The sequence below is a fragment of the Myripristis murdjan genome, chromosome 23 (assembly GCF_902150065.1).
Source record: "Myripristis murdjan chromosome 23, fMyrMur1.1, whole genome shotgun sequence".
NCBI classification, from domain to species: domain Eukaryota; kingdom Metazoa; phylum Chordata; class Actinopteri; order Holocentriformes; family Holocentridae; genus Myripristis; species Myripristis murdjan.
In genome coordinates, this window is record NC_044002.1 from 4675068 (window position 1) to 4696663 (window position 21596).

Genomic DNA, 21596 nt, shown 5'->3' on the forward strand with positions numbered 1-21596 from the left:
TCTGTATCTGTCTTACTACAGTCTTGTTAATTGTTCCTCAGAAAGGAGATAATGCCAACATTGTTTAATGAAGCTTAATGATTGCACTGACTGTGTGTGTGTTTGTGTGTGTGTGTGCGCACACAGGCACCCATCCACCCTTTGTGTTGGTGCTTGGTGCGGATGGATCTGCAGTGTATGAGGGTCATTGTGTGCCATCTCAGTTGTATTCACACATACACACACACTCACACATACACTTGTTCAGTCTCATTCTATTGTACTACCCTTCACGCCTTTCCCGTCTACAAACATAGTGTCACTCAAATAAATGTGATCAGGCCACTACTTGGTAATATGACTTAAAAATCACAAAATTATCATGCAGCTAAGTGGCATTTAAAGCTCCAATAATCACCTTTGCACTTTGGCAAAAAGTTGAATATCAGTAACCATGTCATGTGATGTCAGTAAAGTGCGTGCTCATGTTTCCCAACCCGGCTGGGCAGTGATGCTTTATGGCTCCAACTTTCTCTGAACAGAGAACTCACTCCTTTTCAAGATACAGTTTGGATTTTAGTTTTAATTTTAGTTTACATGTATATCAGATGGCCCTGTAGCTCACTGTGTAAGAGCGCATGCCACGTGTTAAGGCTGAGTCTTGATCTCAGCGTCCTGGTTTCGCATCCGACCTCAGGCCTCAGTCCTCATTTGCTGCATGTCATCCCCTCTCTCTCCTTGGCCTTTCCTGTGTCTCTCTACTGTCACTGTCAAATAAAGCACATATACCTGAAAATTAATATTTAAATTTGTATCAGACATTCACAGAAATTCCCCATCAGTGACAATACCCTGCACCTTAATTTCATTTGAGCAAATGAGGCAAATCCACCGTATCGGAGTTAGTATGGATGGCAGCTTTAGGGCTACATGTACCATTAAATCCTTGGGCCAGCGGCAGCTCAGGTTTATCCTGTGGGACGTCTGACTGCCAGCACACAGCAACAGATATACACACTGCTTGTGCCATGCCAGGGAGAAAACTTCATTTTGTGTCTTAATAGTATTTCCAGTATACATATTTGAATCCTGGTGGCTTAACATCTTGAATGATTCCCTTGCTTAACACTATATCAGTTAAGATGCAAATGCATCATTATGATGCTGTATCAGTTGCTTAATGACTTCTTTTGTCTTCCCAGCTCATTCAGCTCTGCCATCAGAGACGGCAGAAGCCGAGCTGGAGTCAGTAAGTGACATCATCAGCAGGAGATCCCCTGCGCAGGGTGCCCTGCCTCTGGGACTGCCATGGGAGATGAGGCCTACCCAGAATGCCAAGCCCAAGAGTTGTTTGATGACTTTGTCCAGGCCACTACCTGCAGAGCCACCCTTCGTGCCTTCAGCCAGCTGTGTGAACACCTTCAGCTCGCACAAACAGCCACTGAGCGGCCTCTGTACCACACAATCAAAGAGCGCCTCAACTACTGGAAAGCCAATGGCCTGTGGGCCAAACTGGATAAGAGGGCTGCACATCAAGAGTATATGAGGGGCCGCGCCTGTGCCAACACTACAGTAAGTCCCCCTTTCCTGCTAACCAGGGTGACAGAGAATCAGGATGGGTGAATTGTTCCTTTATGTAGTGAATTAGTTGACCAGCAGGACAGTCTTCCAAAAAATCTGTAAATTTCTCTAAGTCAAGTCATATTTAAGTGTTTGGAAAAAAAGTGCAAAAGGTAAATGTAATTTGTCTCTGTCAGTGTGTGATCATTGGGGCGGGGCCCTGCGGTCTGAGGACAGCGGTGGAGCTGGGCTTCATGGGAGCTCGAGTGGTGCTCCTGGAGAAGAGAGATGCCTTCTCCAGGAACAATGTGCTCCACCTCTGGCCTTTCACCATCCATGACCTCAGGGGCCTCGGGGCCAAGAAGTTCTATGGCAAATTCTGTGCTGGATCCATCGACCATATCAGTACGTAGGCTGCTACGTCTCATCACTATCACTGCACAGAACACAGCAGCAGCTGTGCCACTTCCCATACAGCTTGTCCCATCTTTCTCCCCGTCAGCACTTTCCATGCCTCCTTTGTGTTCTCTGCAGGTATCCGCCAGCTGCAGTTGGTGCTTTTGAAGGTGGCGCTATTGTTAGGGGTGGAAGTTCATGTGAATGTGGAGTTCAAGGAGCTGGTGGAGCCACCTGAACACCAGCAGAGCCAAAGTAAGACTTATTATTCACTGCATGATGAAGCTGAGGTATTATTTATGCATTAACTGTCTCCTTGTTTCAGAGGTGGGATGGAGAATACAGGTGCATCCCAAGTCCCACCCTGTCACCCAGCTCGAGTTTGATGTTATTATTGGAGCCGATGGACGACGGAACACACTCCCAGGTACACTACTACAGCAAAATCATTTCACTACGATATGAAAATTAACTTTCATATACATATATATATATTAACTTTTCATATATATATATATATATATATATATATATATATATTAGCTGTATCATGGCTACGTTTTGGGTCCAAAATCTCACTTTCCTGGTGTTTCACCTTTGTTTCTCTAAAAAGGGTTCAGACGCAAAGAGTTCAGAGGGAAGCTGGCCATTGCCATCACAGCTAACTTCAAAAACAGGAACACCACGGCTGAGGCCAAGGTAGAGGAGATCAGCGGCGTGGCCTTCATCTTCAACCAGAGGTTTTTCCAGGAACTCCGCCAAGACACTGGTCAGACCAAAAAAAAAAAAAAAAAACTGTTATTCATTAGTGAAGTCCATGGTTATTCATAGCATAACATTTGTAAAAGCAGGTCAAGCTCATCCTCCTATCTCTGTCTGTTCCAGGGATTGACCTAGAGAATATAGTTTACTACAAGGATGACACACACTACTTTGTCATGACAGCGAAGAAGCAGAGTCTGCTGGACAAGGGAGTCATTCTGCAGGTAACAAAAAAAAAAAAAAAAACATCAGCACTGAGATACACAGATATGACTGCATGGACCTTTTGATACTCTTGACAGTTGTATGATACTGTACATAAGGGTCATTCATATTATCACATGTAAACAAAGCTCTTGTACCATGTATGCTGCTTTGTTAACCACTCCAGTACACTCTGTGGTGCAATATTAAAATCTCAATCTACACCCAGTCAGCTAAAGTCTTTCAGACATACTGGTTGCACTAACACACAAGGGCAATTTTATTGCCCTTAAACTTTAATTGGCATTAAAAGGGTCTTAGATGTAACTTCTACGAACGTGATCTCCAGCCATCCTCTTTATTATTCACTGCATGCATCAGGATTATGCAGACACGGAGCTGCTTCTCTCACGGGGGAACGTGGACCAGAACGCACTGCAGGCGTACGCCCGTGAGGCCGCCGACTTCTCCACCAATCACCAGCTGCCGTCTCTGGACTTTGCCATGAATCATTATGGGCAGCCAGATGTGGCCATGTTCGACTTCACCTGTATGTACGCCTCCGAGAACGCTGCCCTGGTTCGCCAGCGACAGGGATACCAGCTGCTGGTCACACTGGTGGGAGACAGCCTGCTGGAGGTAAGAACAGAAAGGAGGGATGAAAGTGAGAGATGGAGAATGGCTGCTGGTATTCTCTATGATGTATGTGTGTATGTTTGTGTGTGTGTGCAGCCGTTTTGGCCTATGGGGACCGGCATAGCACGAGGCTTCTTGGCAGCTCTGGACTCGGCCTGGATGATTCGCAGCTGGGCACAGGGCAGCGGCCCACTGGATGTGTTGGCCGAGAGGTGAAGATGCACACACATGGATACACATTATCTCACAAAGGCGTCAAGGTCAGTAAACGACCTGCCACCCTCTACCTGTTTGTTTCCCCCAGAGAGAGTCTGTATCGTCTCCTTCCTCAAACCACTCCAGAGAACATTAACAAGAACATCTGCCTGTACACAGTGGACCCAGCCACACGCTACCCCAACATCAACCCCCTGCTCATCACTCCAGCTCAGGTTTAAAACACACACACACACACACACACACACACACACACACACACACACACACACACACACACACACACACACACATCAAATGATGAGATCAGAGGCACCAAAGTCATCCATGTTACTCTGGTAGATCATTGGCTTTGATGCCCTTGCTAACACTTCAGAATACGCTATGTTGAATGCTAGCACTGACCACTGACTGTTATTAATGTGTGTACATATATATATATATATATATATATATATATAAAAACTGGAAGTTGAATGTCATGTGACAACGGTCTGAGGCCAGATCCATTTTCTGTTGTTTATTTTATATTTTAGGATGCATGTCACGATCTGGCTTGGGATGCTGGCTTGGGAAAATTTGCCTTTAGGCTAATCCTGATGCATTTACAGTTTTCTTTTTTTCTTCCAACTGATGATTAATGTCCACTAAACCTGAGAAATCAAGGTGTAAATAAATAAGTCATCCTGTTTACATTGTATCAGCCAGAGTTGTCAAGATATCTACGTCATGTTTTTATTAGGTTCATAAATTAAAAAAAAAAAACTTAATATGACTGATGTAGCCGAAGCTTTTGTGCAACTATTTCAAGTAAACAAGCCTTTTTTTTTTTTTTTTAGCTGTGCACAGTTTTTCATCACCCTCCAAATTTGTTTATTATGAAAACAGGGGAAGTTTTCCTCAGTAAACAGGATGCAGTTTTTAATGATATTTTGTGTTAACTTAACCAGTGTCCCACACAAAACTGCCAGACACATACTGACTGGATACACAATGTGCCAAAAACTTAGACTTAAAAAAACATATTTACACCCTGACTGTGGGTTTGAACATGCTGTTGCGTGGGCTGGTGTGTGAATGGGTGTATATCTGTAGGTGAGGCATCTGGTTGACACAGGAGAGGAGACGGGGTTGGATGTGGATTTTGAAACTCTGGCCCGCTTGCCATCACCAAGACTTCTCAGAGAGGGTGAGTCCTGACTATGAATCTGAATGTAACGTGCAGCTTCTCACTCCACTGGTTCTTGCATTTAGCCACGTTGTGACTGGTAGCTCTGCAGCGACTGGACCGGCCGGTGTGATCAATGTTATGTTGTTCCCTCCACCAGAGTCCTTCTCTCGCTCCAATAAGCTGCTGAACTGGTGCCAGGAGCAGACACAGGGGTACCGTGGCGTTGCCGTTAGCGATCTGACTACTTCCTGGAAGAGTGGCCTTGCTCTGTGTGCCCTTATCCACCGCTACCGGCCTGATCTCATGTAAAGCACTTCAGAAATTATTTGTGTGTGTGTTTGTGTGCAAGTAGAAAGATGTGGTGATTCTTCCAAAGTGAGAACATTTTGATGCTCCTTACTTCTACAAGGGGCTATTTTAGGCTTAGGATTTAGGATTAGTGTTAGAGATAGGATTTGGATATCATCAAAAAAGAATGCCCCTGGCACATGCTGAAAAATTTCACCGGGATGTGCACATTCCCCTCCCCTTTTTCATGGAGGTCAAGGTTAGGTAGATAATAATGATGGTTAAAGGATCCTCTTTGTGTGGTGTTCAGTTTATTCAAAGAAAAAAATTCCTTTTAATGACCCCAAGAAAGGTGCATGATCATGTTACTTTCAGTCAAATCTGGGTGTATGATCAAACAAATATATGTCATGTTTTTGATGAAAGCCACTGCCCTCACTGTGTACTTAAGCTATTTCTGCATTTCATTCTGGTCAAGTGAGGTTACTGTTGATGGAGAAACTGGCATCTCTTCCTCTTTATTTATTTATGTTTTAGATGGCTGAAAAATGTTCTGCCAAAAATCATTGTAGCTGTACTGGACACTAAATTTTGTCTCAGCACATTTCTCTATCTTTGGCAGGAAAAGGAACAGTACAGCTCCAAACAACAAGTGTTTCAGAGTGGATTTTTCCTTTCAGATTAAGATTAGGGAAACAAATGTAGCCAGTTACAGATCCTGTTTTGTGATTGTGTGTTTATTGCCTCCCCCTCCAAAGTGACTTTGATTCCCTCGATGAGGCGGAAGTGGAGGAGAACACCCGGCTGGGGTTTGACGTGGCAGAGCGCGAGTTTGGGATTTCTCCTTTGATGACGGTGGAGGAGATGTCCTCTGTGGGTGAACCGGACTCTCTCTCCATGGTCATGTACCTCAGCCAGTTCTACCAACTCCTGAAGGACACTCTGCCTTCTGGTGGTGAGACACTGAGGATCACTCAATAGATGCTTGTTCCTGCTAGTAGAGTACTGATCCCCAGAGGGAGAAATTATTTTATTACATAAAACATGAAGATAATGTTTCTGACATAATTCTTCTTTACCTGTATTTTTCCTTCATCTAGGGGCTCTGTCTCAGACTGCTGATGTGAGAGCTGCTCTGATCACACCTGCTTCTCTTCTCAGCAGGCTGGGCCACAGTCCATCCCGCAAACGAAACCCCAAGGTACACATGTCAGGGTGTTTCTCTGTTTTCGTCTTTATCCATTTGAATTATCTATCTGACATGTTCAACTCTCATTAACTCTCAAATATAGGAGCAGAAAGATGCACTGGGTAAAAGGAGGAAGACTAGTCGACCTTGTCAAGATGAGCAGGAGGTGAGTGCAAGGGTTTAGGCTTAAGGTTAGGTTTGTGACTAGACTAAGACTTGGCCACTAAATGGGTTTAATAAGCCACCGTTTATGTAAATGTTTGGTTTGAAGCTGCCATTAGCTGATATTTAGTATTCTACACATAACCAATTTCATGCTGAAACATCACAAAACTACTATAAGGATTTAGGGTTTTCCCTCAAGCAGTTCATGTTTGCAAAGTTGGAGAAGGCCCTGAAACACTGTTTAGACCATCATGTGACAATAAACACATTCCACTGAAAGCCATACAAATGATTTTTTTTGGTAGGTTTGCAGTTTCTTAAGGCAGAGTGTGGCAGGTTGTACACACTGACACCCCTGAAACAAACAAGTAAAGTAAAATCATCCATGACCACACTGCATTTTTTTTCTAGTCAGACATAAATCTAAAGATAAAAACAGTAATAAAAAATAAAAAATGCTAATACATTATATAATATAAACATTTCTCTAGCAATAGACAACTTCCAGTATAAAACCATGTTTTCCCATGTTAAGAGCCTACGCAGCTTTATTTTTTTGTTGATTACCATGTCAAGTAGGTTTATTGTATTCAACACGGTGACGCAAGGCTCTAATATGTTATTGTTATCATCTGTGATTATGAAAGTAAAAAATTAAGCTTTTTGCAATATAGCGTAAAGCACAAGGGAAATTATGTTTTTTCTCTGAGCTAAGGCTGTAGGGTACACATTTCAAGACCTGAGTTGTATGGAGCTAGTGTAGGTTCCTTCTATGTAGACTGTCCATGGTAAGGTAGGTGATTCTTCCATAAAAATCTCACAAAATTTTCTAGCAGGAGGACACTAATGGTCACCGAGACAGCCAGGCCTTTGAGGAGGGATTTGTGGGTGGATGCAGTCGCTCCAGAGTGCGTCTGATGGCCAATCAGCTGCAGGCAAAGCTAGACGAGAGCGCGACCTCTTGCCAAAGCCCCTCGTCCTCAGCTGCCGCAGTGCTGCGCAGACAGGTAAGATAAGTGACACGGTGGAAAGTGGAATTGACAAGATCCTTTTGCTTTGAGTTTGTCACTCTTTTCTTCCCACTAATCTCCAGTCCAAACATCATACTTAATATATAAAACATGGTTACACTGACCCAAGTAATATTATTTTGTTGTATGGCTTAGATTAATCCTTTTGAGGAATTACCCTCACCAGTTTGCAGTTGCCAAGGTTTAGAGCTGGAGAAAACATCTGAACACCAGTGCCAGCAGTAAACCCTAACGCTGCTTATGTTGGAGGTTGTTGCTGTTATTTTGAAGAGAATATGTAATATTAGCAGTGGATGAAAAGGACTAAATTCCTCACCAGCCACTTCCTCTAAAGTTCATAACACTACAGAGTGTGAACACAGTAACCACTGTGATGTATTCACTTTCATTACTGCAGTCACTACCAGCTCAGCGTCCTTATCTGTCCTTCCCCCAGTTGTGTAGGTGATGGTTGTAGTGGTGGGAGAGGTTGTAATGTTAATACCAGCTTAGCTCACGACAAACACTCTGATTGGACACAGCGGTGGATAGGGTCAGTCTTGTATTAGTGGTACTTAGTATTGGTCATTTCACCTGGGTTAAAGGACCACACCAGTGATTCTGCATTTATAGTGTAATATCTACAAAATGTATAAGCTTCACAATTGTCCTAATCGTTTCCCAAAGCAAGCACCAACCTTGGAAACATTGGGTTTTTTTTGTTCATGCAATTTGTGCATTTCAGTGTGGGCTTTTGTTTATGGAGCCTTTGGATCAATAATGTTTGGTGGTTTGGTTGCCTCAAGTGCTGTTGGCTGTGGAGTACAAAGCTCTAAATAGTACAAGTCTATACAAAGTGGAATTAAACTCTGGGTCCATGTGTTGACGATTAGGGGGACTCGTTGACCACCATACCCACGTCCCCAGAATCTCCTGACCCCCAGGTCCAGCCAGCTTTGGTGTCTCCCACCCAGGGTTCCACATGGAGACCGGTAAACACCATATAAAAACCTCCCATCCCTACCATTCAGTAGACCATTTAAAATAGCTGCATCTTCCTTTGCTTCCACAATGTGGTGTTAGAGTCACCAGCGGCTCCATTCTCAGTCCTTAGCATATAGTTCCCACTAGACCTTGACCAATATCGGTTTCAAAAGGCTAGCACCAATATTTTTGGTTTGCCAACAGTAGAATTTGTTTGAATTTTTGCCCTGCATCTTCAGGCAGTACTATCTCTGACCACTTTCTGGGGACTTTCCCTTAGAGAAAACGTACCCAGCAACAGGAACAGATGAGTTTTCGTTTCAAAGAGAAGATCAAGTCCCACATTCTCCCCAGTGAGGGGGAGCAGGTATGTTAACCCACAGGACTGGTTAGTGTTGGGTGTGTAAACCTGTGGTAAGTGCTAGTAGCCATTCCTTAGACTCCCACACACATCCTAGATACAATATGTCCTGTCTGTCAGATAGATTTGCCCTTGAAGATTAAGGCTCCATTAATCTCAGGTAAGGTTTTTGCCTGGCATCAGATGAAGGTCCACTGGGAATCCATTATTTAAATAAAATCTCGAAACAGTTGTTACCCAGCTTCATCTTGCTTGAGCACATTTTTGGTCCTCCTCCGCTGTCTTTAGCCTTGTTATATATCGAGTCAAAGTTAAATGGTAGTGGTTGAAAGGCCTGAGGTTCAAGTCTGTTCCTAAGCTTTGATGCATGTATCATGGGAAATGATCAGCAAGAGTTAAATGTGCTGAAGTCACAGAGAATGAGGCTGGTGCTTTTGGATATGTCTCAGGGTATTTCTGTAACTCTGCAGGGCATGTGGCATGTGATAATGGGGCAGATGAAAGTGTCCTAACCCTAACCCAGTGAATAGTTTCTATTGACAGAATTCAGTCGAACTCTCTAGCTTATTGTCTTTTTATGATTTCAGAAACAAATTCAATACAATTAAATAAAGGATTGATGTTTATGGGAACAGCCTGTTGCTGAATGCTGTTTTGGCTTTTTGTGATTCGGCATATCTTCACTCCCTATTTGTCTGTTTGCCTGTCCTTTTCCTTTCACAGAGGTATATTCAGATGTATACTGCGGGAGTAAGTTCACTGGCTGAGCAGATAGCCAGTCAGATTCAAAGTCAGACAGAAGCTACACCCGCCCCTGACAGGAGGGGATCGGTAAGAGTCTGTGTAACATTATGTGACCCCCCCTACTCGATGTAATGCTTATCTTACATGGATTATCAACTGTCTCACGTATATCATGGGATGATGATCAACCTGCAAGTAACTATCAATCACACTCACATTTAAAAGATTAGCGTATAATCGATTTCCTCTCCTGTTGCTCTGTTTTCCTGTCTGTCTCCTTGCCTAGGCACTGCGGTCGATGTTTGCAGGCTCAGCTGGTGCCAGCGACGTGTGTTTCTTCTGTAGTAAACGTGTATACGTAATGGAGAGGCTGAGTGCCGAGGGCCTTTTCTTCCACCGCAGCTGTTTCCAGTGTGACTACTGCAGCAGCACCCTCCGCCTGGCATCCTACGCCTATGACGGGCTTAACGGTGAGCCTGCCAGCAGGGAAGAGGGACTGTGAGGTGGCAGGTGTAAGGAGAGACACTTTACAGGAGCTTTAGTGTTGGTTTTTTGTAAATTAGACATCTTATTGGTGAGTTGTACCCTATGGATGGTGACATCACCTGTCACTAAAGACCATGCTCTCTACTTCTCACCGTTGGAGGTCAGGCTTCACACAGATTTAGGTAGACAGCTTTATTAATTATCAAAGGAGAAACTAATTTGCCACCAAATCAATGCATACAGATAACACAACAAAAGACTACAACGGCAGACAATACATTCACAGTACACACACCAAAAGTAACAGCATAAAAAGTCATTTGAGGCATGCTTAACAGCTGAAAGATGCTGTGGATCAAGACCACATCTAAAAGTGTTCATTAAAAAATCTGACCTCCGCTAGAACAAAAGAGCTTCTGAGTGCTGCAGCAGGACTCTGAGGCATCACTAGCCGCTCACTGAATGAGCTTCTAAGTCCGTTAAAACACCATGCAGTGGATGGCCTTCGAAATACAGAACGGCTTTCAGTTCTGCCCTTGTTCCCTTTTCCACAGTGACCTCATGTGAGTCTGGGGTGAGGCCAATCACTATGGTGGCCTTTCTGATCATCTCCTTGATTCTGTTTTTATCATCCACAGTGGTACTTCCCCCCTCCTCAGCAGAGCACAGAATAGAAGAAGACACCAGCTAAGATTCCCTGATTTAAAAAAAACAAAACAAAACATGAAGAAGCTTCTTGCTGATATCAAAGGATCTAAGCTTCCTCAAGAAGAAAGTCTTGACTGAACCTTCTTACGTACGGCATCAGTGTTCTTTTTCTTTCACTCACTGGCCAGGTACTCTTAAAATATTTGTAAGACTGGACGTTTTCTATCTGCTGACCCTGGATCAATGAGGAGACTTCCTCCTTCATCCTTCTCAAATCAATAATTAACTCATTGGTCTTCCCAACATTCAGTTTTAAAAAAAAAAAAAAAAAAAAAAGAATTGCATTACACAAGCTGATAAATGATTTGATCTCTCTTGTGTGGGCCAGGTTAGTGTTTTTTGTGTTCACTTAGAAGCTAATGTGGCTTCATTAGCTTCTTCCTCTCTTACCTTCCACTCTTTTCATTGGGCGTCGGTCTTATGGAACTTCCCAAGAAATTTGGGTAGGCTCTGCCCTCTGAGTTTTATCTCAGCCAGTGTAATAATTTGATGTCAGAGGAAAAGAGACTGATTTAATTTGTTCATTCAACTGCAAGTGGAAATTGAACATGAAGTTTACACCATCATTATTAAATCGTCTTTCTTGGGATGTTGTAGCCAGACAACATGCAAAAATGTAGGGAATTTAGGTAAAAATGAAAGATAAATATGAAGTAGGCAAAGAGGTGTTTGTGCTGCAGTACTGTAGACAACAAGTTCAGGGCCAATTCTCTTTTACTTCCATTATCCAAGAAGATTGTAGGCCATGATATTGCTTTCTTGGCCAAGGCTCTTAAATCAGTCCTGTAGTCACCTGCTAATTACAGGCCGTAACTAAGATAACAAGACCACAAGTCAGTAAGCAGACCACAAGAGCATAGCCCTGTCAAATAGTGTTATATCACTCCATCACACTGATTTCATACTGATCAGTGGTGGCTTTCCCCAATCTGTGATAAGCCATATGATCACTCCCAGTGCCTGTACTCTGTCATCTGACTAGTTTGTGTGATTGTGTTAGTGTTTGTGTGTGTGTGCGTGTGTGATGACTCACATTGAATGAGGCCTTTAGTTAACACACCGATGGCAATATTAAATCAATTACAATTTGTCCCTTTCGCCGTTAGCGCCTTAGGCCTTGTTGGTCAGGCTGGTGCATTTCTGTGGTTGTTTATCTGATATTGTTTGTGTCCTTGTGTGTGTGTGTGTGCATGCATCAGCCACAGAGGCCGTATTGTGTTTTTGAGGGTTGTGTTGTTATGTATAGCTGAGAGCTGGAGGGAGGCACCAGCACAAATGAGAGTATTTGTTTCGGAAAACGCCTCTCTTGAATCGCACTCCACAAGCTCTGTTCAAATTCACAAGCCAATCAGAAGGGAGGCGTGATGAGAGTTTGAACCTGAAGTGGAGGAACGTATGCGCATGTTGGGTATATATATGCATGAGGTCTGTTGGTCCACTAGATCAGTGCTGTTTGGAGATCAGTGTTTACCTGTACTGGTGTACAGCAACTCTATCCCTCATGGAGGCATCAGACTGTAAGCTGTATTCACCTTCTGTCATCCTCCTAGCTCTCTGCCTCAGCTTCTCTTGTGTCTTTGACTGGGACTGAGTTTGAGCCTACACTCAGGTTTCTTCTCTCCCTTTTCTTCTATTTGTTGAAAACCAGCTGTTCAACATTTCAGAGCGCTCTTTCTTCTGCTTGTAGACATCTTGGGGAAGCTTGGGCTGTTGTTGTGCATTTGCAGTGAGGCTCTAAAGCGCTGGCTGTTGTCTGGTTTTGCAGGGAGGTTCTACTGCCTGCAGCACTACGACCTGCGGCTCAGCGGTCCTGCCCCGAGGAAGAGAGCAGCGGCCAGCATCTCGTCCGACCGAACCGTTTCTCATCGGACTTCAATAGTAAGAGACACAACTGCTTTTCTGGGATGTTTAAATACAATTTTATAGACTTGTGTTATGCAGGTGAGGAAAGTACTTTGAATGAAACTGGACTTTAACTCATTTCCATTGTAGAAATCTATTGAGGAAAAAGTAAAAAAGTAGATTTTTTTTTTAAAAATTGTAATCATTGTATAAAAAGTTGTGTTGATTACACTAGTGCAATATGTCAGTGAAAATATGCTAATCTAAAACAAAAATTGGACCTCATGGGTGTGGGTTTTTTATTTTGAAAGGTTTTATTTAACCATGTGAACAAAATTCTTCTCCTCATTTCTTCATTTTTGAGGGTGGGTGGGGGATAGAACATAATTGAAATATACAATACAAATAGAACATAAACATAAGCATAATAGTAGAAATAATGATAAAATGGCAAAAACAGTTAAATAGGATGTGAATAATTGTAGTAATGTTGCTGACAATTTCAACCCAAAAAGGGACGTATGGCAGAGAAATTGATCTCTAACACTTATGGATTGGCCTGCAGTTCAACACTTACAGATGCTACTAACAGTGTCAGGAAGCAATAAATGCAATGAGACCAAGAAATAAAATTAAAATGTGCTCATTCTGAAATTTTACTGAAGTGGAAGTAAAATATCAACTGTAAAAATCTAAATTTAACCAGATAAGATGAAAACAATGGTGATCCTGTGTGGAAATTGGGAACTTGAGCGTAAACACGCTGTTAGGAATAAAACTAAGATGTGCAAAATAGCAGAAATGTTACAATATTCAAACAATAAAAGCAATGAAGTAGCATGGGAACAACTGTGGACTTATGGTTGTGTAAAAATGTGCTTTTGACAAAAAGTAAGGGAATGGAATGAATTACTAACATGTAAAGATTCAATTAGAAGAGTCAGAGATGTTACTAACAGTCTCAAGAAGCATTAAAAATAAAATAGAATACTCAAAGCAGTAAGAAAAAAAAAAAAAAAACAGACCACAAAGCAGACGTATGGGCAGTAAGTTTGTGGATGTTACTTACAATCTTAACCTCTTACTTGAATATGAATTACCAAATTCAGTGATTCCAATATGATCAGTCGTAGAGATTAATCCGCTGAGACTCAGGGATATGAAGATAAGTGTGTGTTTGATTCCCTCCAGGGGTCGTTGGGTTCAGTGCCTACGGCTTCATCCACAGACAGCCCAACTTCAGGACCCACAGCAGCCGGTCGCCGATCATCAGGTGAGCCTTCCCCACCATTAGCTTGATGTTGCCCATTCAGCAGCACTACTCATGATACACGTGCACACTGGCATGGGGGTCCTTAAACAGAAATCAATCTCGGCTTTAGTGTGTGTGTGTGCCTGTGTGTGTTTGTGCGTGTGTGCGTGTGTGTATGTATATTCCCAGTGGCTTCACTGATCGAGCGGGAGTCGGGGCTCACCAAGAGGGTGCGGGGGACGCCGGAGCGCATCGAGCTGGAAAACTACCGCCTGAGCTCGGGGAACGCAGAGGCCCAGCTGCCGGAGGAGCCTGAGGAGATCCCGGAGGAGACGCTGACCAAGTACAACCTCAGTCTGCTGGAGAAAAACACCGGGAGGTCCAGGTCAGGTGCTCCTCATAGTCTGTCTTTGTCCTTTTTAACCCACTTCTCTCCTCTCTGTATGCTTCTTTTTTTTCCTTCACAACCCCTCCTTCCTCTGTTTTTGCTCTGTTGGGACTCTTGTTCTCGCTCTGTAACTACAACAGTAAATGCCTGTGTCCTCTTTTAGTTCAGAGTCAGAGATGGAGGAGGAGAAGGAGGACCGACGGCATGTGACCTCAGGCCGGGCCAAAGCGTCTTGGAGGCAGGCGCTGGAGCTCCACGCTCACCACAGAGGCGGGCAGGACGAAGAGGAGGAGGAAGAGGATGATGAGGAGGAAGAGGATGGAGAAGTTGATGAAGAAGAAGGAGGGAATGACTTGGAGTCTAGTGACGGTAGGCCCACTTGTATAATACTTAAAGGCCGTGTTCTCTCTCTGTGTTGCTCTCCACATAACACCTTTCTGCAGACTGAATCCTTTCCTCTCTGCTCTCCTATCATCTGAAAACCTCTCTCTTGATATCTGTTCATCTGTGCATTTTCCTTGCTTGCTTGTCCATAGTGCAGCATGTAGCATAGGTATGGACTTGGGTTAGGCTCCTCCTGGTGCAGGGGTGTATGGCACATGCTTTCCTACCATGTGCCTACCCCTGCACTAGTGGTAGAAGCAAGTTTAAGGAAGTAACCTTTGACCTCTCATTGCAAAAATGACTTTGACATTGGCAAATCACCTCTTCACAGTCAGATGAATGACAGCTGAAACATCAATTTCTCTCAGATACCTTTGTCCGTCCATAGACATAGGGGTATTTGGAAAGTAATGAATACAAATTTGAAAAAGCATCCACAATTTATGTAAATTGAATATACTAATTATTACTCATTGGCATTAAGGTTGGTAAAGACTTGTCTAGGACTTGAACCTCAAGGTTTAGGACTTGACTCTTGACTTGGGACTTCAGAGCCAGGACTTGAGACTTACTTGTGACTTGTAAAACAGTGACTTGATCCCACCTCTGGTATGTATTTTGGTGATGTGTGTGGTGTTGTATGTGTCTTTCTGTCGATAGAAGGGGAGTATAGCCCCTGGGAGATGGAGCGCCATTCAGGCCTGTGGCTCCTACTAGAGGAGGAGACAGGTAGCATCAAAACAAGGGAGCAAACTAACAGCACTTCATATTAACATGTGATTTGTGGTAATTGAACTTCCTCTGACACTTGCATGATGTTGCTTTTCTTTATTTTTTTCTGTTATTCTGTAACAGGTTTCACAAAATGAATATTAGATGCTCCAGTTGCTCTTCAGAGTATAACAATGAGTCCTTTTTCTCATTGCGATGGTTTAGCCAACAAAATAACATACAGTAACAGTTTGGTGTTTGTACTACTAGAAACTCAGTTAACATGCTATTTTGGCTTTTTCTTTCTTTCTTTCTTTCTTTCTTTCTTTCTTTACTCACTAACCTTCGCCCTACTTTCCCCTCTTCCCTCCTGTCTCCTTCAGAAGAGGAGTTATCTCATCTTCCTCTTGCTACTAAGAAAGACTCATCGACTGGGAGAGGCGACTTCATGTACTCCTCAAACACTAACACCCACACACCTGACGAAGCCCCGGAACCCGACTCCACAACATGCGATACACACACCTTGGACGCACCTGGTCCAGTCAGCGCCCCCAACATCACCGTCTCTACACCTTCAGTGCAAAGCATTACTCCCATGTTACCTCTGCCCCATGCCAGCACCCCATCCACCGCCTCTCTCTCCTTCACACCGACTTCCACAGCCACGACCCCAGACAGCGCCTCCATCTTTTCATACTTCTCCACCATGTCTAGCTGCTCGCCCAGCTCTGAGGAGAACACCAGGGATGAAAAGGAAATAAAACTGCAAGGGGGAGGTAAGGAGGAGGCCAGCAGCAGCTCTGGGGTGGCCATTAACAACAGCTCAACCACCTCTGACTCTGCCACGGTCACGCCTTCTGGCTCACCTCTATCCGGACAGCTTAAACTGGCCAGGGAAAGCACTGATAGTGATATTACCTTGCAGGCAGGAACTCTACAGAGCTTCCTCCCTTGTCCAGCTCCTCCACCCATGGTACCAACTGTGGTGCTGCGGGGAACAGGTGGACAAGTTAGAGGGTCTTTCGGTGAGATCTTGTACGATGGCAACACAGGGGAAACCTTTGAGGACATTAACCCTGAATTGCCGCCCCAAAGGCCCCTCCTCCAGCAACCAATACTGGTTCAGAGAGAGAAGGACAGAAAGCTGGAGGTGGAGAGGAGGAAGGAGATAGAGAGGGCGGCGCTCGGAGAGGCCTGGGTTGATACAAAGACTCCCCTGACTCTGGAGTCTCAACCCGGAAGCAGTAAAGTAATGCCAGGCCTGGACCCAAAGGCACTCACCAACAGCTTGCCCCCTCGCCTCCTTGCCCCTTTGCAAGGCAGCTCTGTCTTCCTTCAGCTGAAGTCCCTCAAGGACTCCCAGGGTGAAGGGTTGGAGGAAGGAGGAGCCAGGGCTCTCTGGAGCTCTGTCTTCTCTGGGAACAAGAAGGATCGGAAAAAGAAAGGCGGGATGTCCCTTCCAGGCAAGGCAACACCTGCAGAGAGGGGGAGGAAGGAAGCTACTAAATCGAGAAGAGCCACAGGTATGACAATGCAGCAGCCACACAGTGTTAATTGTAATGACATGAAATTCCAGGATGCTGGTTTTAATCTTCCTCTTGATCTTTCTAGATTCCCGGCTCAGGAGACATTCAAATTTGACAGAGGAATCTGAGCTGGCCTGTTCCACCGTGCTGCAGAGGTGCTCACTCAACCCCAGAACCAATGTAAGAGCCACACTGCTGACCTCATATACCGCTCTGTGTTTCATGTGTGTGGATGTGTGTGTATCACATATTTCTTGTAGAATTTCTTTTAGAACTGACAGTATACTTAACCTGAATTGATTCTATTTTTACAATTTTGACTAGATCCCACACAAATATACATATGTCAGAGTTATTGCCACCAATGATTGAACCTTAGGTAAGGGTCTGGTTTCTGTCCATCTGTCCATGTAATCCCTGAACTTCTTCTGGCCTTTTTGGATGAAATTTGGGCAAATGATACTGAAATCTGGCGTTTATATAAATCTGATTGTCCCACCACAGTGCCATCAACAGGCCAAAAAGTTCACAAGCTTCAAGCAACAATGTCTCAGACATTGCTGGCCCAAATTTGACGCACCTTGGATGTGATGATTAAGCTTTAAAAGACATCTGGCTTTTGTAAAATTACCAAATGAATGCACCAGTGTCTCAGACATAGCACATGACATGTACAAAACACCCCACCCCACTTAGTTTCACCAATCATGAGGTATGTCATGATCACTGTTGCCTTGGTATTGGTAATACTGGTGGTAGACATACTTTAGTATTGGATGGTAGTAGCAATAGTATACATCTTCTTATCCTGAAATGTAATTGGATATTGTTAGTGTCCCATAGTTGAAATACTGTTTCAGAGCTTTTTCTACCTGGACTAAAATAGCAATCTTTTGAAACCTTTTACGGTGAAAACTGACAAATTTCAAAATGCAAACTATTGGTTATTGGCTGCTTTAGTCCAAAAAATACCAGTATATTTATCAACATATTGGTATTGGTTTCGGTCAAACCTCACCAAGTTCTTGAGGTTAAACATCCCATTTTGATGATTTTGATGTTCGTAGCTGCGTTTGGAACTGTTTGACCTAACCTCAGAAATGCAGAGGGTAACAATAAAGGAAGAGGCGGACCTGGAGAACCAGGAGGCAGAGGAGGTATGATTAGTTGTAGGTAGAGTAAATTCATTGTTGCTGCAAGATGAAAAAATACACTTTGCCTATTGTTGTGAAACTGGTATAATCTCTTCCTTTAGAATAGTAGCAAGATAGACAGAGTGATTGTTCATAGGATTTTTCCACTCATCCTGAAAAAGCATTTACTCACCATTTAGGCATAGTAATCTTGCATTGTGTGGAAAGGTTTACAGTTTTGTGTCTGTGTAGTATTCATTTAGACGCTTTAGTTTCTGTTGCAGTGCTCAACACCCTTACCCCTTTCACTAAAATGTTTTCATTCTTTTCTATTAGTTTGATCATTTTTATTCTTTATTTTTCCAAGCCTGCTTATGTGCCTCATGCTCTGGCTTTTAAACGAGCATATGCTATTAAGGTAGAGTGGACCCACTGAACAAATTACTTTTGTGCTTTCATTGGACCCCAAGTACATATGAAGGCTACACTTCATTTCAACTGCTCTGCTTGTTGTTCTGCTCCTGCAGAGACGCTCAGTAAAGGACAAATCATCTTCCCTGGACTCGGATGGGCAGTCCTCGTGTCAAACAGAGGAGGTGGGCATCATGGTTCGTGTGAAGGAGCCGTCCAGCCTCAGCATGACGGAGACCATGTTCCAAAAAGACCGGGAGGCCAAAGACGAGGATCTGGATGCCAGAATCACACGGCGGGTACAGAGGGCGGCACGCAAGCAGGCCAAACAGGAACAACTCAAGAGACTGCACAAAGCTCAGGTAGGTGCTGGTGTGTGCGTATGTTTATGTCTCTTTTATAGAGTGCACTTTTTCAGAGTTTTGAACAGAGCCTGATGCCTCCTGGGATTTGGTGCTGATTTGTGTGTGTGTGTGTCCAACAGATCATCCAGAAGCAACTGGAACAGGTGGAGGAGAAGCAGAGACAACTCGAAGAGAGAGGTGTAGCTGTTGAAAAAGCCCTGAGAGGGGAAGCAGGTATACACACACACTTACACACACACAGAGAAGTAGAGAGAGGGAAGCCTGACTTCAGTGTGACTGTTGACTGATGTGCTCTTGTGTTCATCTGTTGTTGAAGATTACTGGGGTGAATCCAATGACAGTGAAGACTTGGACCTCCACCTGGGAGGTACATGTGCCTCATATCCTGACAATATATCATATCCTAGTGAAACCTGTCAAGATCATTATAGTAAACTAAAACTAAGACAAAAACTCAGGGTTTTAAAACACTGGTATAAAAGAAACAAGGCAGGGCAAGGGGTGTTATACTTAACTTGATTGGCTTGCTTGGCTCTTTTTGCTCTTAGAGGAAGTGCATGTGTTTTCATAACTGTTACTGAAAATAGTTGTGATTGTTAAGGGACTGCTGTACACATGAATAAAACACATGTTCTCAATGTAAAAAAAGCACCTGCTAAGAATACAACAACTATAACTGAGACTAAACTAGCAGCAACAAACTGCAGCATCTCATTCTTTTTCTTTGTTTCTCATTCTTCTCTCTCCCCGTGTGTCTCCAGGGCTGGGGAAGCTGGATAACCCTGCCCTGATGCAGCAGTGGTTCCAGCTGGTGCAGCAGAAGAACTCTCTGGTGCGCTATGAATCTGAGCTCATGATATTGTGAGTATCTGACTTCTAACCTTCAGCTAATCCAGGATGTAAGTGAGCTGCGTGGAGGTTGGTCAGGCAGTAACTTAAGTTTTGTATTTTGTGCTTGTCAGCGCTCGAGAGCTGGAGCTGGAGGACAGACAGAGTCGCCTGCAGCAGGAGCTGAGAGAGAGGATGGCTGTGGATGGTATGTTGTGTTCAGACACAGATCCACATTCACCGTAGAGTCCATAAAATCAGTTCTCTAAACTATATATTTTTTTTCTTTTTTACCTGGTGAAAATAATTTCACATTTCTATGTGCTTAGAGGAATGAAATCTGGAGCTATTTAGGTGAAAAAAATGTTCTTCCCTCTGGTTCCGCAACCAGTCAACGCCAAATAGCCTCAATGCAAGTGGAAATCCTCTGAAATTGCATCATTTCAACATCCTAACTTATTATGTCCTCATAAATATTTGGTGGTGTAACAGTGACACTAATAGTTACTTGCTAAATACTTCAAATGAAATGTAGTGGTCATTTTATAGCATGTGGCCACACTGAACGCCATATATTCTACTCATAGAAGTTGAATGGGTTCTACTGTTTAGCAGCTGCTCAGCAGTGCCCCCCTATGGCCAAAATGTGGTACTGCACTCTGTTTTCTGCTGGACAGCAAGGAATGGTTGGCGGTCAGCGTTATTGTTTTGCTTTGATTTTATTGGGGGTGATGAAGTTTGAAAACGCTATCAAAGACATTGAATTCAAATATAATACCTCAATAAGAATTCAGCCAGTGTGGCAAGAGACCCTTACTGATTTATCCAGGAGCTTGGCAGGTTTGTGGTTTCATACCCTGAGGTTTAATGCTCTGTTTCTGTCTGGGTGGCAGACCACTTGAAAGGGGAGGCACAGCTGGCAGAGGAGCGCCTGATCCTGGAGGAAATGTTGGAGGTGGTGGAGCAGAGAGACGCCCTGGTTTCTCTGCTGGAGGAGCAGCGTCTGCAGGAGCGTCAGGAGGACCGAGACCTGGAGGCTGTCATGCTGTCCCGAGGCTTGGGCCTCCACTGGGCCTGAGCCGGCCCCCCTCTCTTAGCTGTGACATTGTCCTGATGCCCAAAGTTTGACTCCCTTTCTTCAGAAACTAACTGACTGCTGCAGTCCGCTGTCAAGAGCCAGATTCACACTCTAGTCCAATCCTTCTTCTTTTAACCTTTCCAATCTGTGCATTTTCAGCTTCTAGAAATGTCGCTGAAGTTCATCTTGCTGAACACATTTGAACGTTTTATGAAACTGAATTCAATCTTCTGCTGTGCTTTTGAAACAGCATTGACATTTCCGTTTTCATGCCAACATAAATTAGCAGTACATTGGTTCTCCTCTCGACCAATCCTCACCACTCTTTGCCTTAAATGATTTTCCTCTCACCATTCTGAAAAAAAAAGAGGTAGTCCAACTCTGGTTTGCGCAAATGTGACTCTTCTCAGTCCCACGTTTCCCTCATTTACTTCTTGCTGGGCCTTTGGAACCGACTCTGAACTTATCCCTACTAATGTGAGTAGTATGACTGCTATGCATTGATGTCTATCACTGTAACTTAATGTATGTCGAAAAGCCTTCTAATTGTATCTTTGACATTATATCTTGTATAATAAAGCATTTACATTTTGTTTCTTTGGTCACGTTTAGACGCGTTAGAATTCTAATCTTCAAAACAATCAAGTGCTATTTCATACAGGACAAAAGAGACGACTGAGGCTGCATTTATGACAGCGCAAAGGTGAAGCTGAAAATATTAACAAGTACATGCTGATAATCAACTAGTAGTCAGTGGATTATCAATATATATCTATTTAATGGCTGATTTAGAAATAATCTAAACTCTTTGCCAAT

The 21596-nt window shown here is 43.5% G+C and overlaps 1 protein-coding gene across 1 annotated transcript; it reads left to right on the forward strand.

Annotated features, from left to right (window-relative positions):
• Positions 1-1206: 1206 nt before the first annotated feature.
• LOC115354855 (protein-methionine sulfoxide oxidase mical2b-like) lies at positions 1207-21195 on the forward strand. The gene is made up of 32 exons (XM_030045336.1): positions 1207-1551; positions 1737-1944; positions 2074-2190; positions 2261-2362; positions 2549-2704; positions 2821-2921; positions 3283-3540; positions 3634-3749; positions 3842-3968; positions 4849-4942; positions 5082-5229; positions 5971-6167; positions 6313-6413; positions 6505-6567; positions 7400-7573; positions 8841-8931; positions 9980-10135; positions 12625-12737; positions 13893-13974; positions 14143-14338; positions 14505-14710; positions 15386-15454; positions 15820-16962; positions 17051-17145; positions 18033-18113; positions 18466-18516; positions 18626-18871; positions 18994-19087; positions 19191-19241; positions 19636-19735; positions 19837-19910; positions 20596-21195. The coding sequence occupies exons 1-32, from the start codon at positions 1288-1290 to the stop codon at positions 20778-20780; spliced, it is 5259 nt and encodes a 1752-aa protein (XP_029901196.1). The 5' UTR covers positions 1207-1287; the 3' UTR covers positions 20781-21195.
• Positions 21196-21596: the final 401 nt, after the last annotated feature.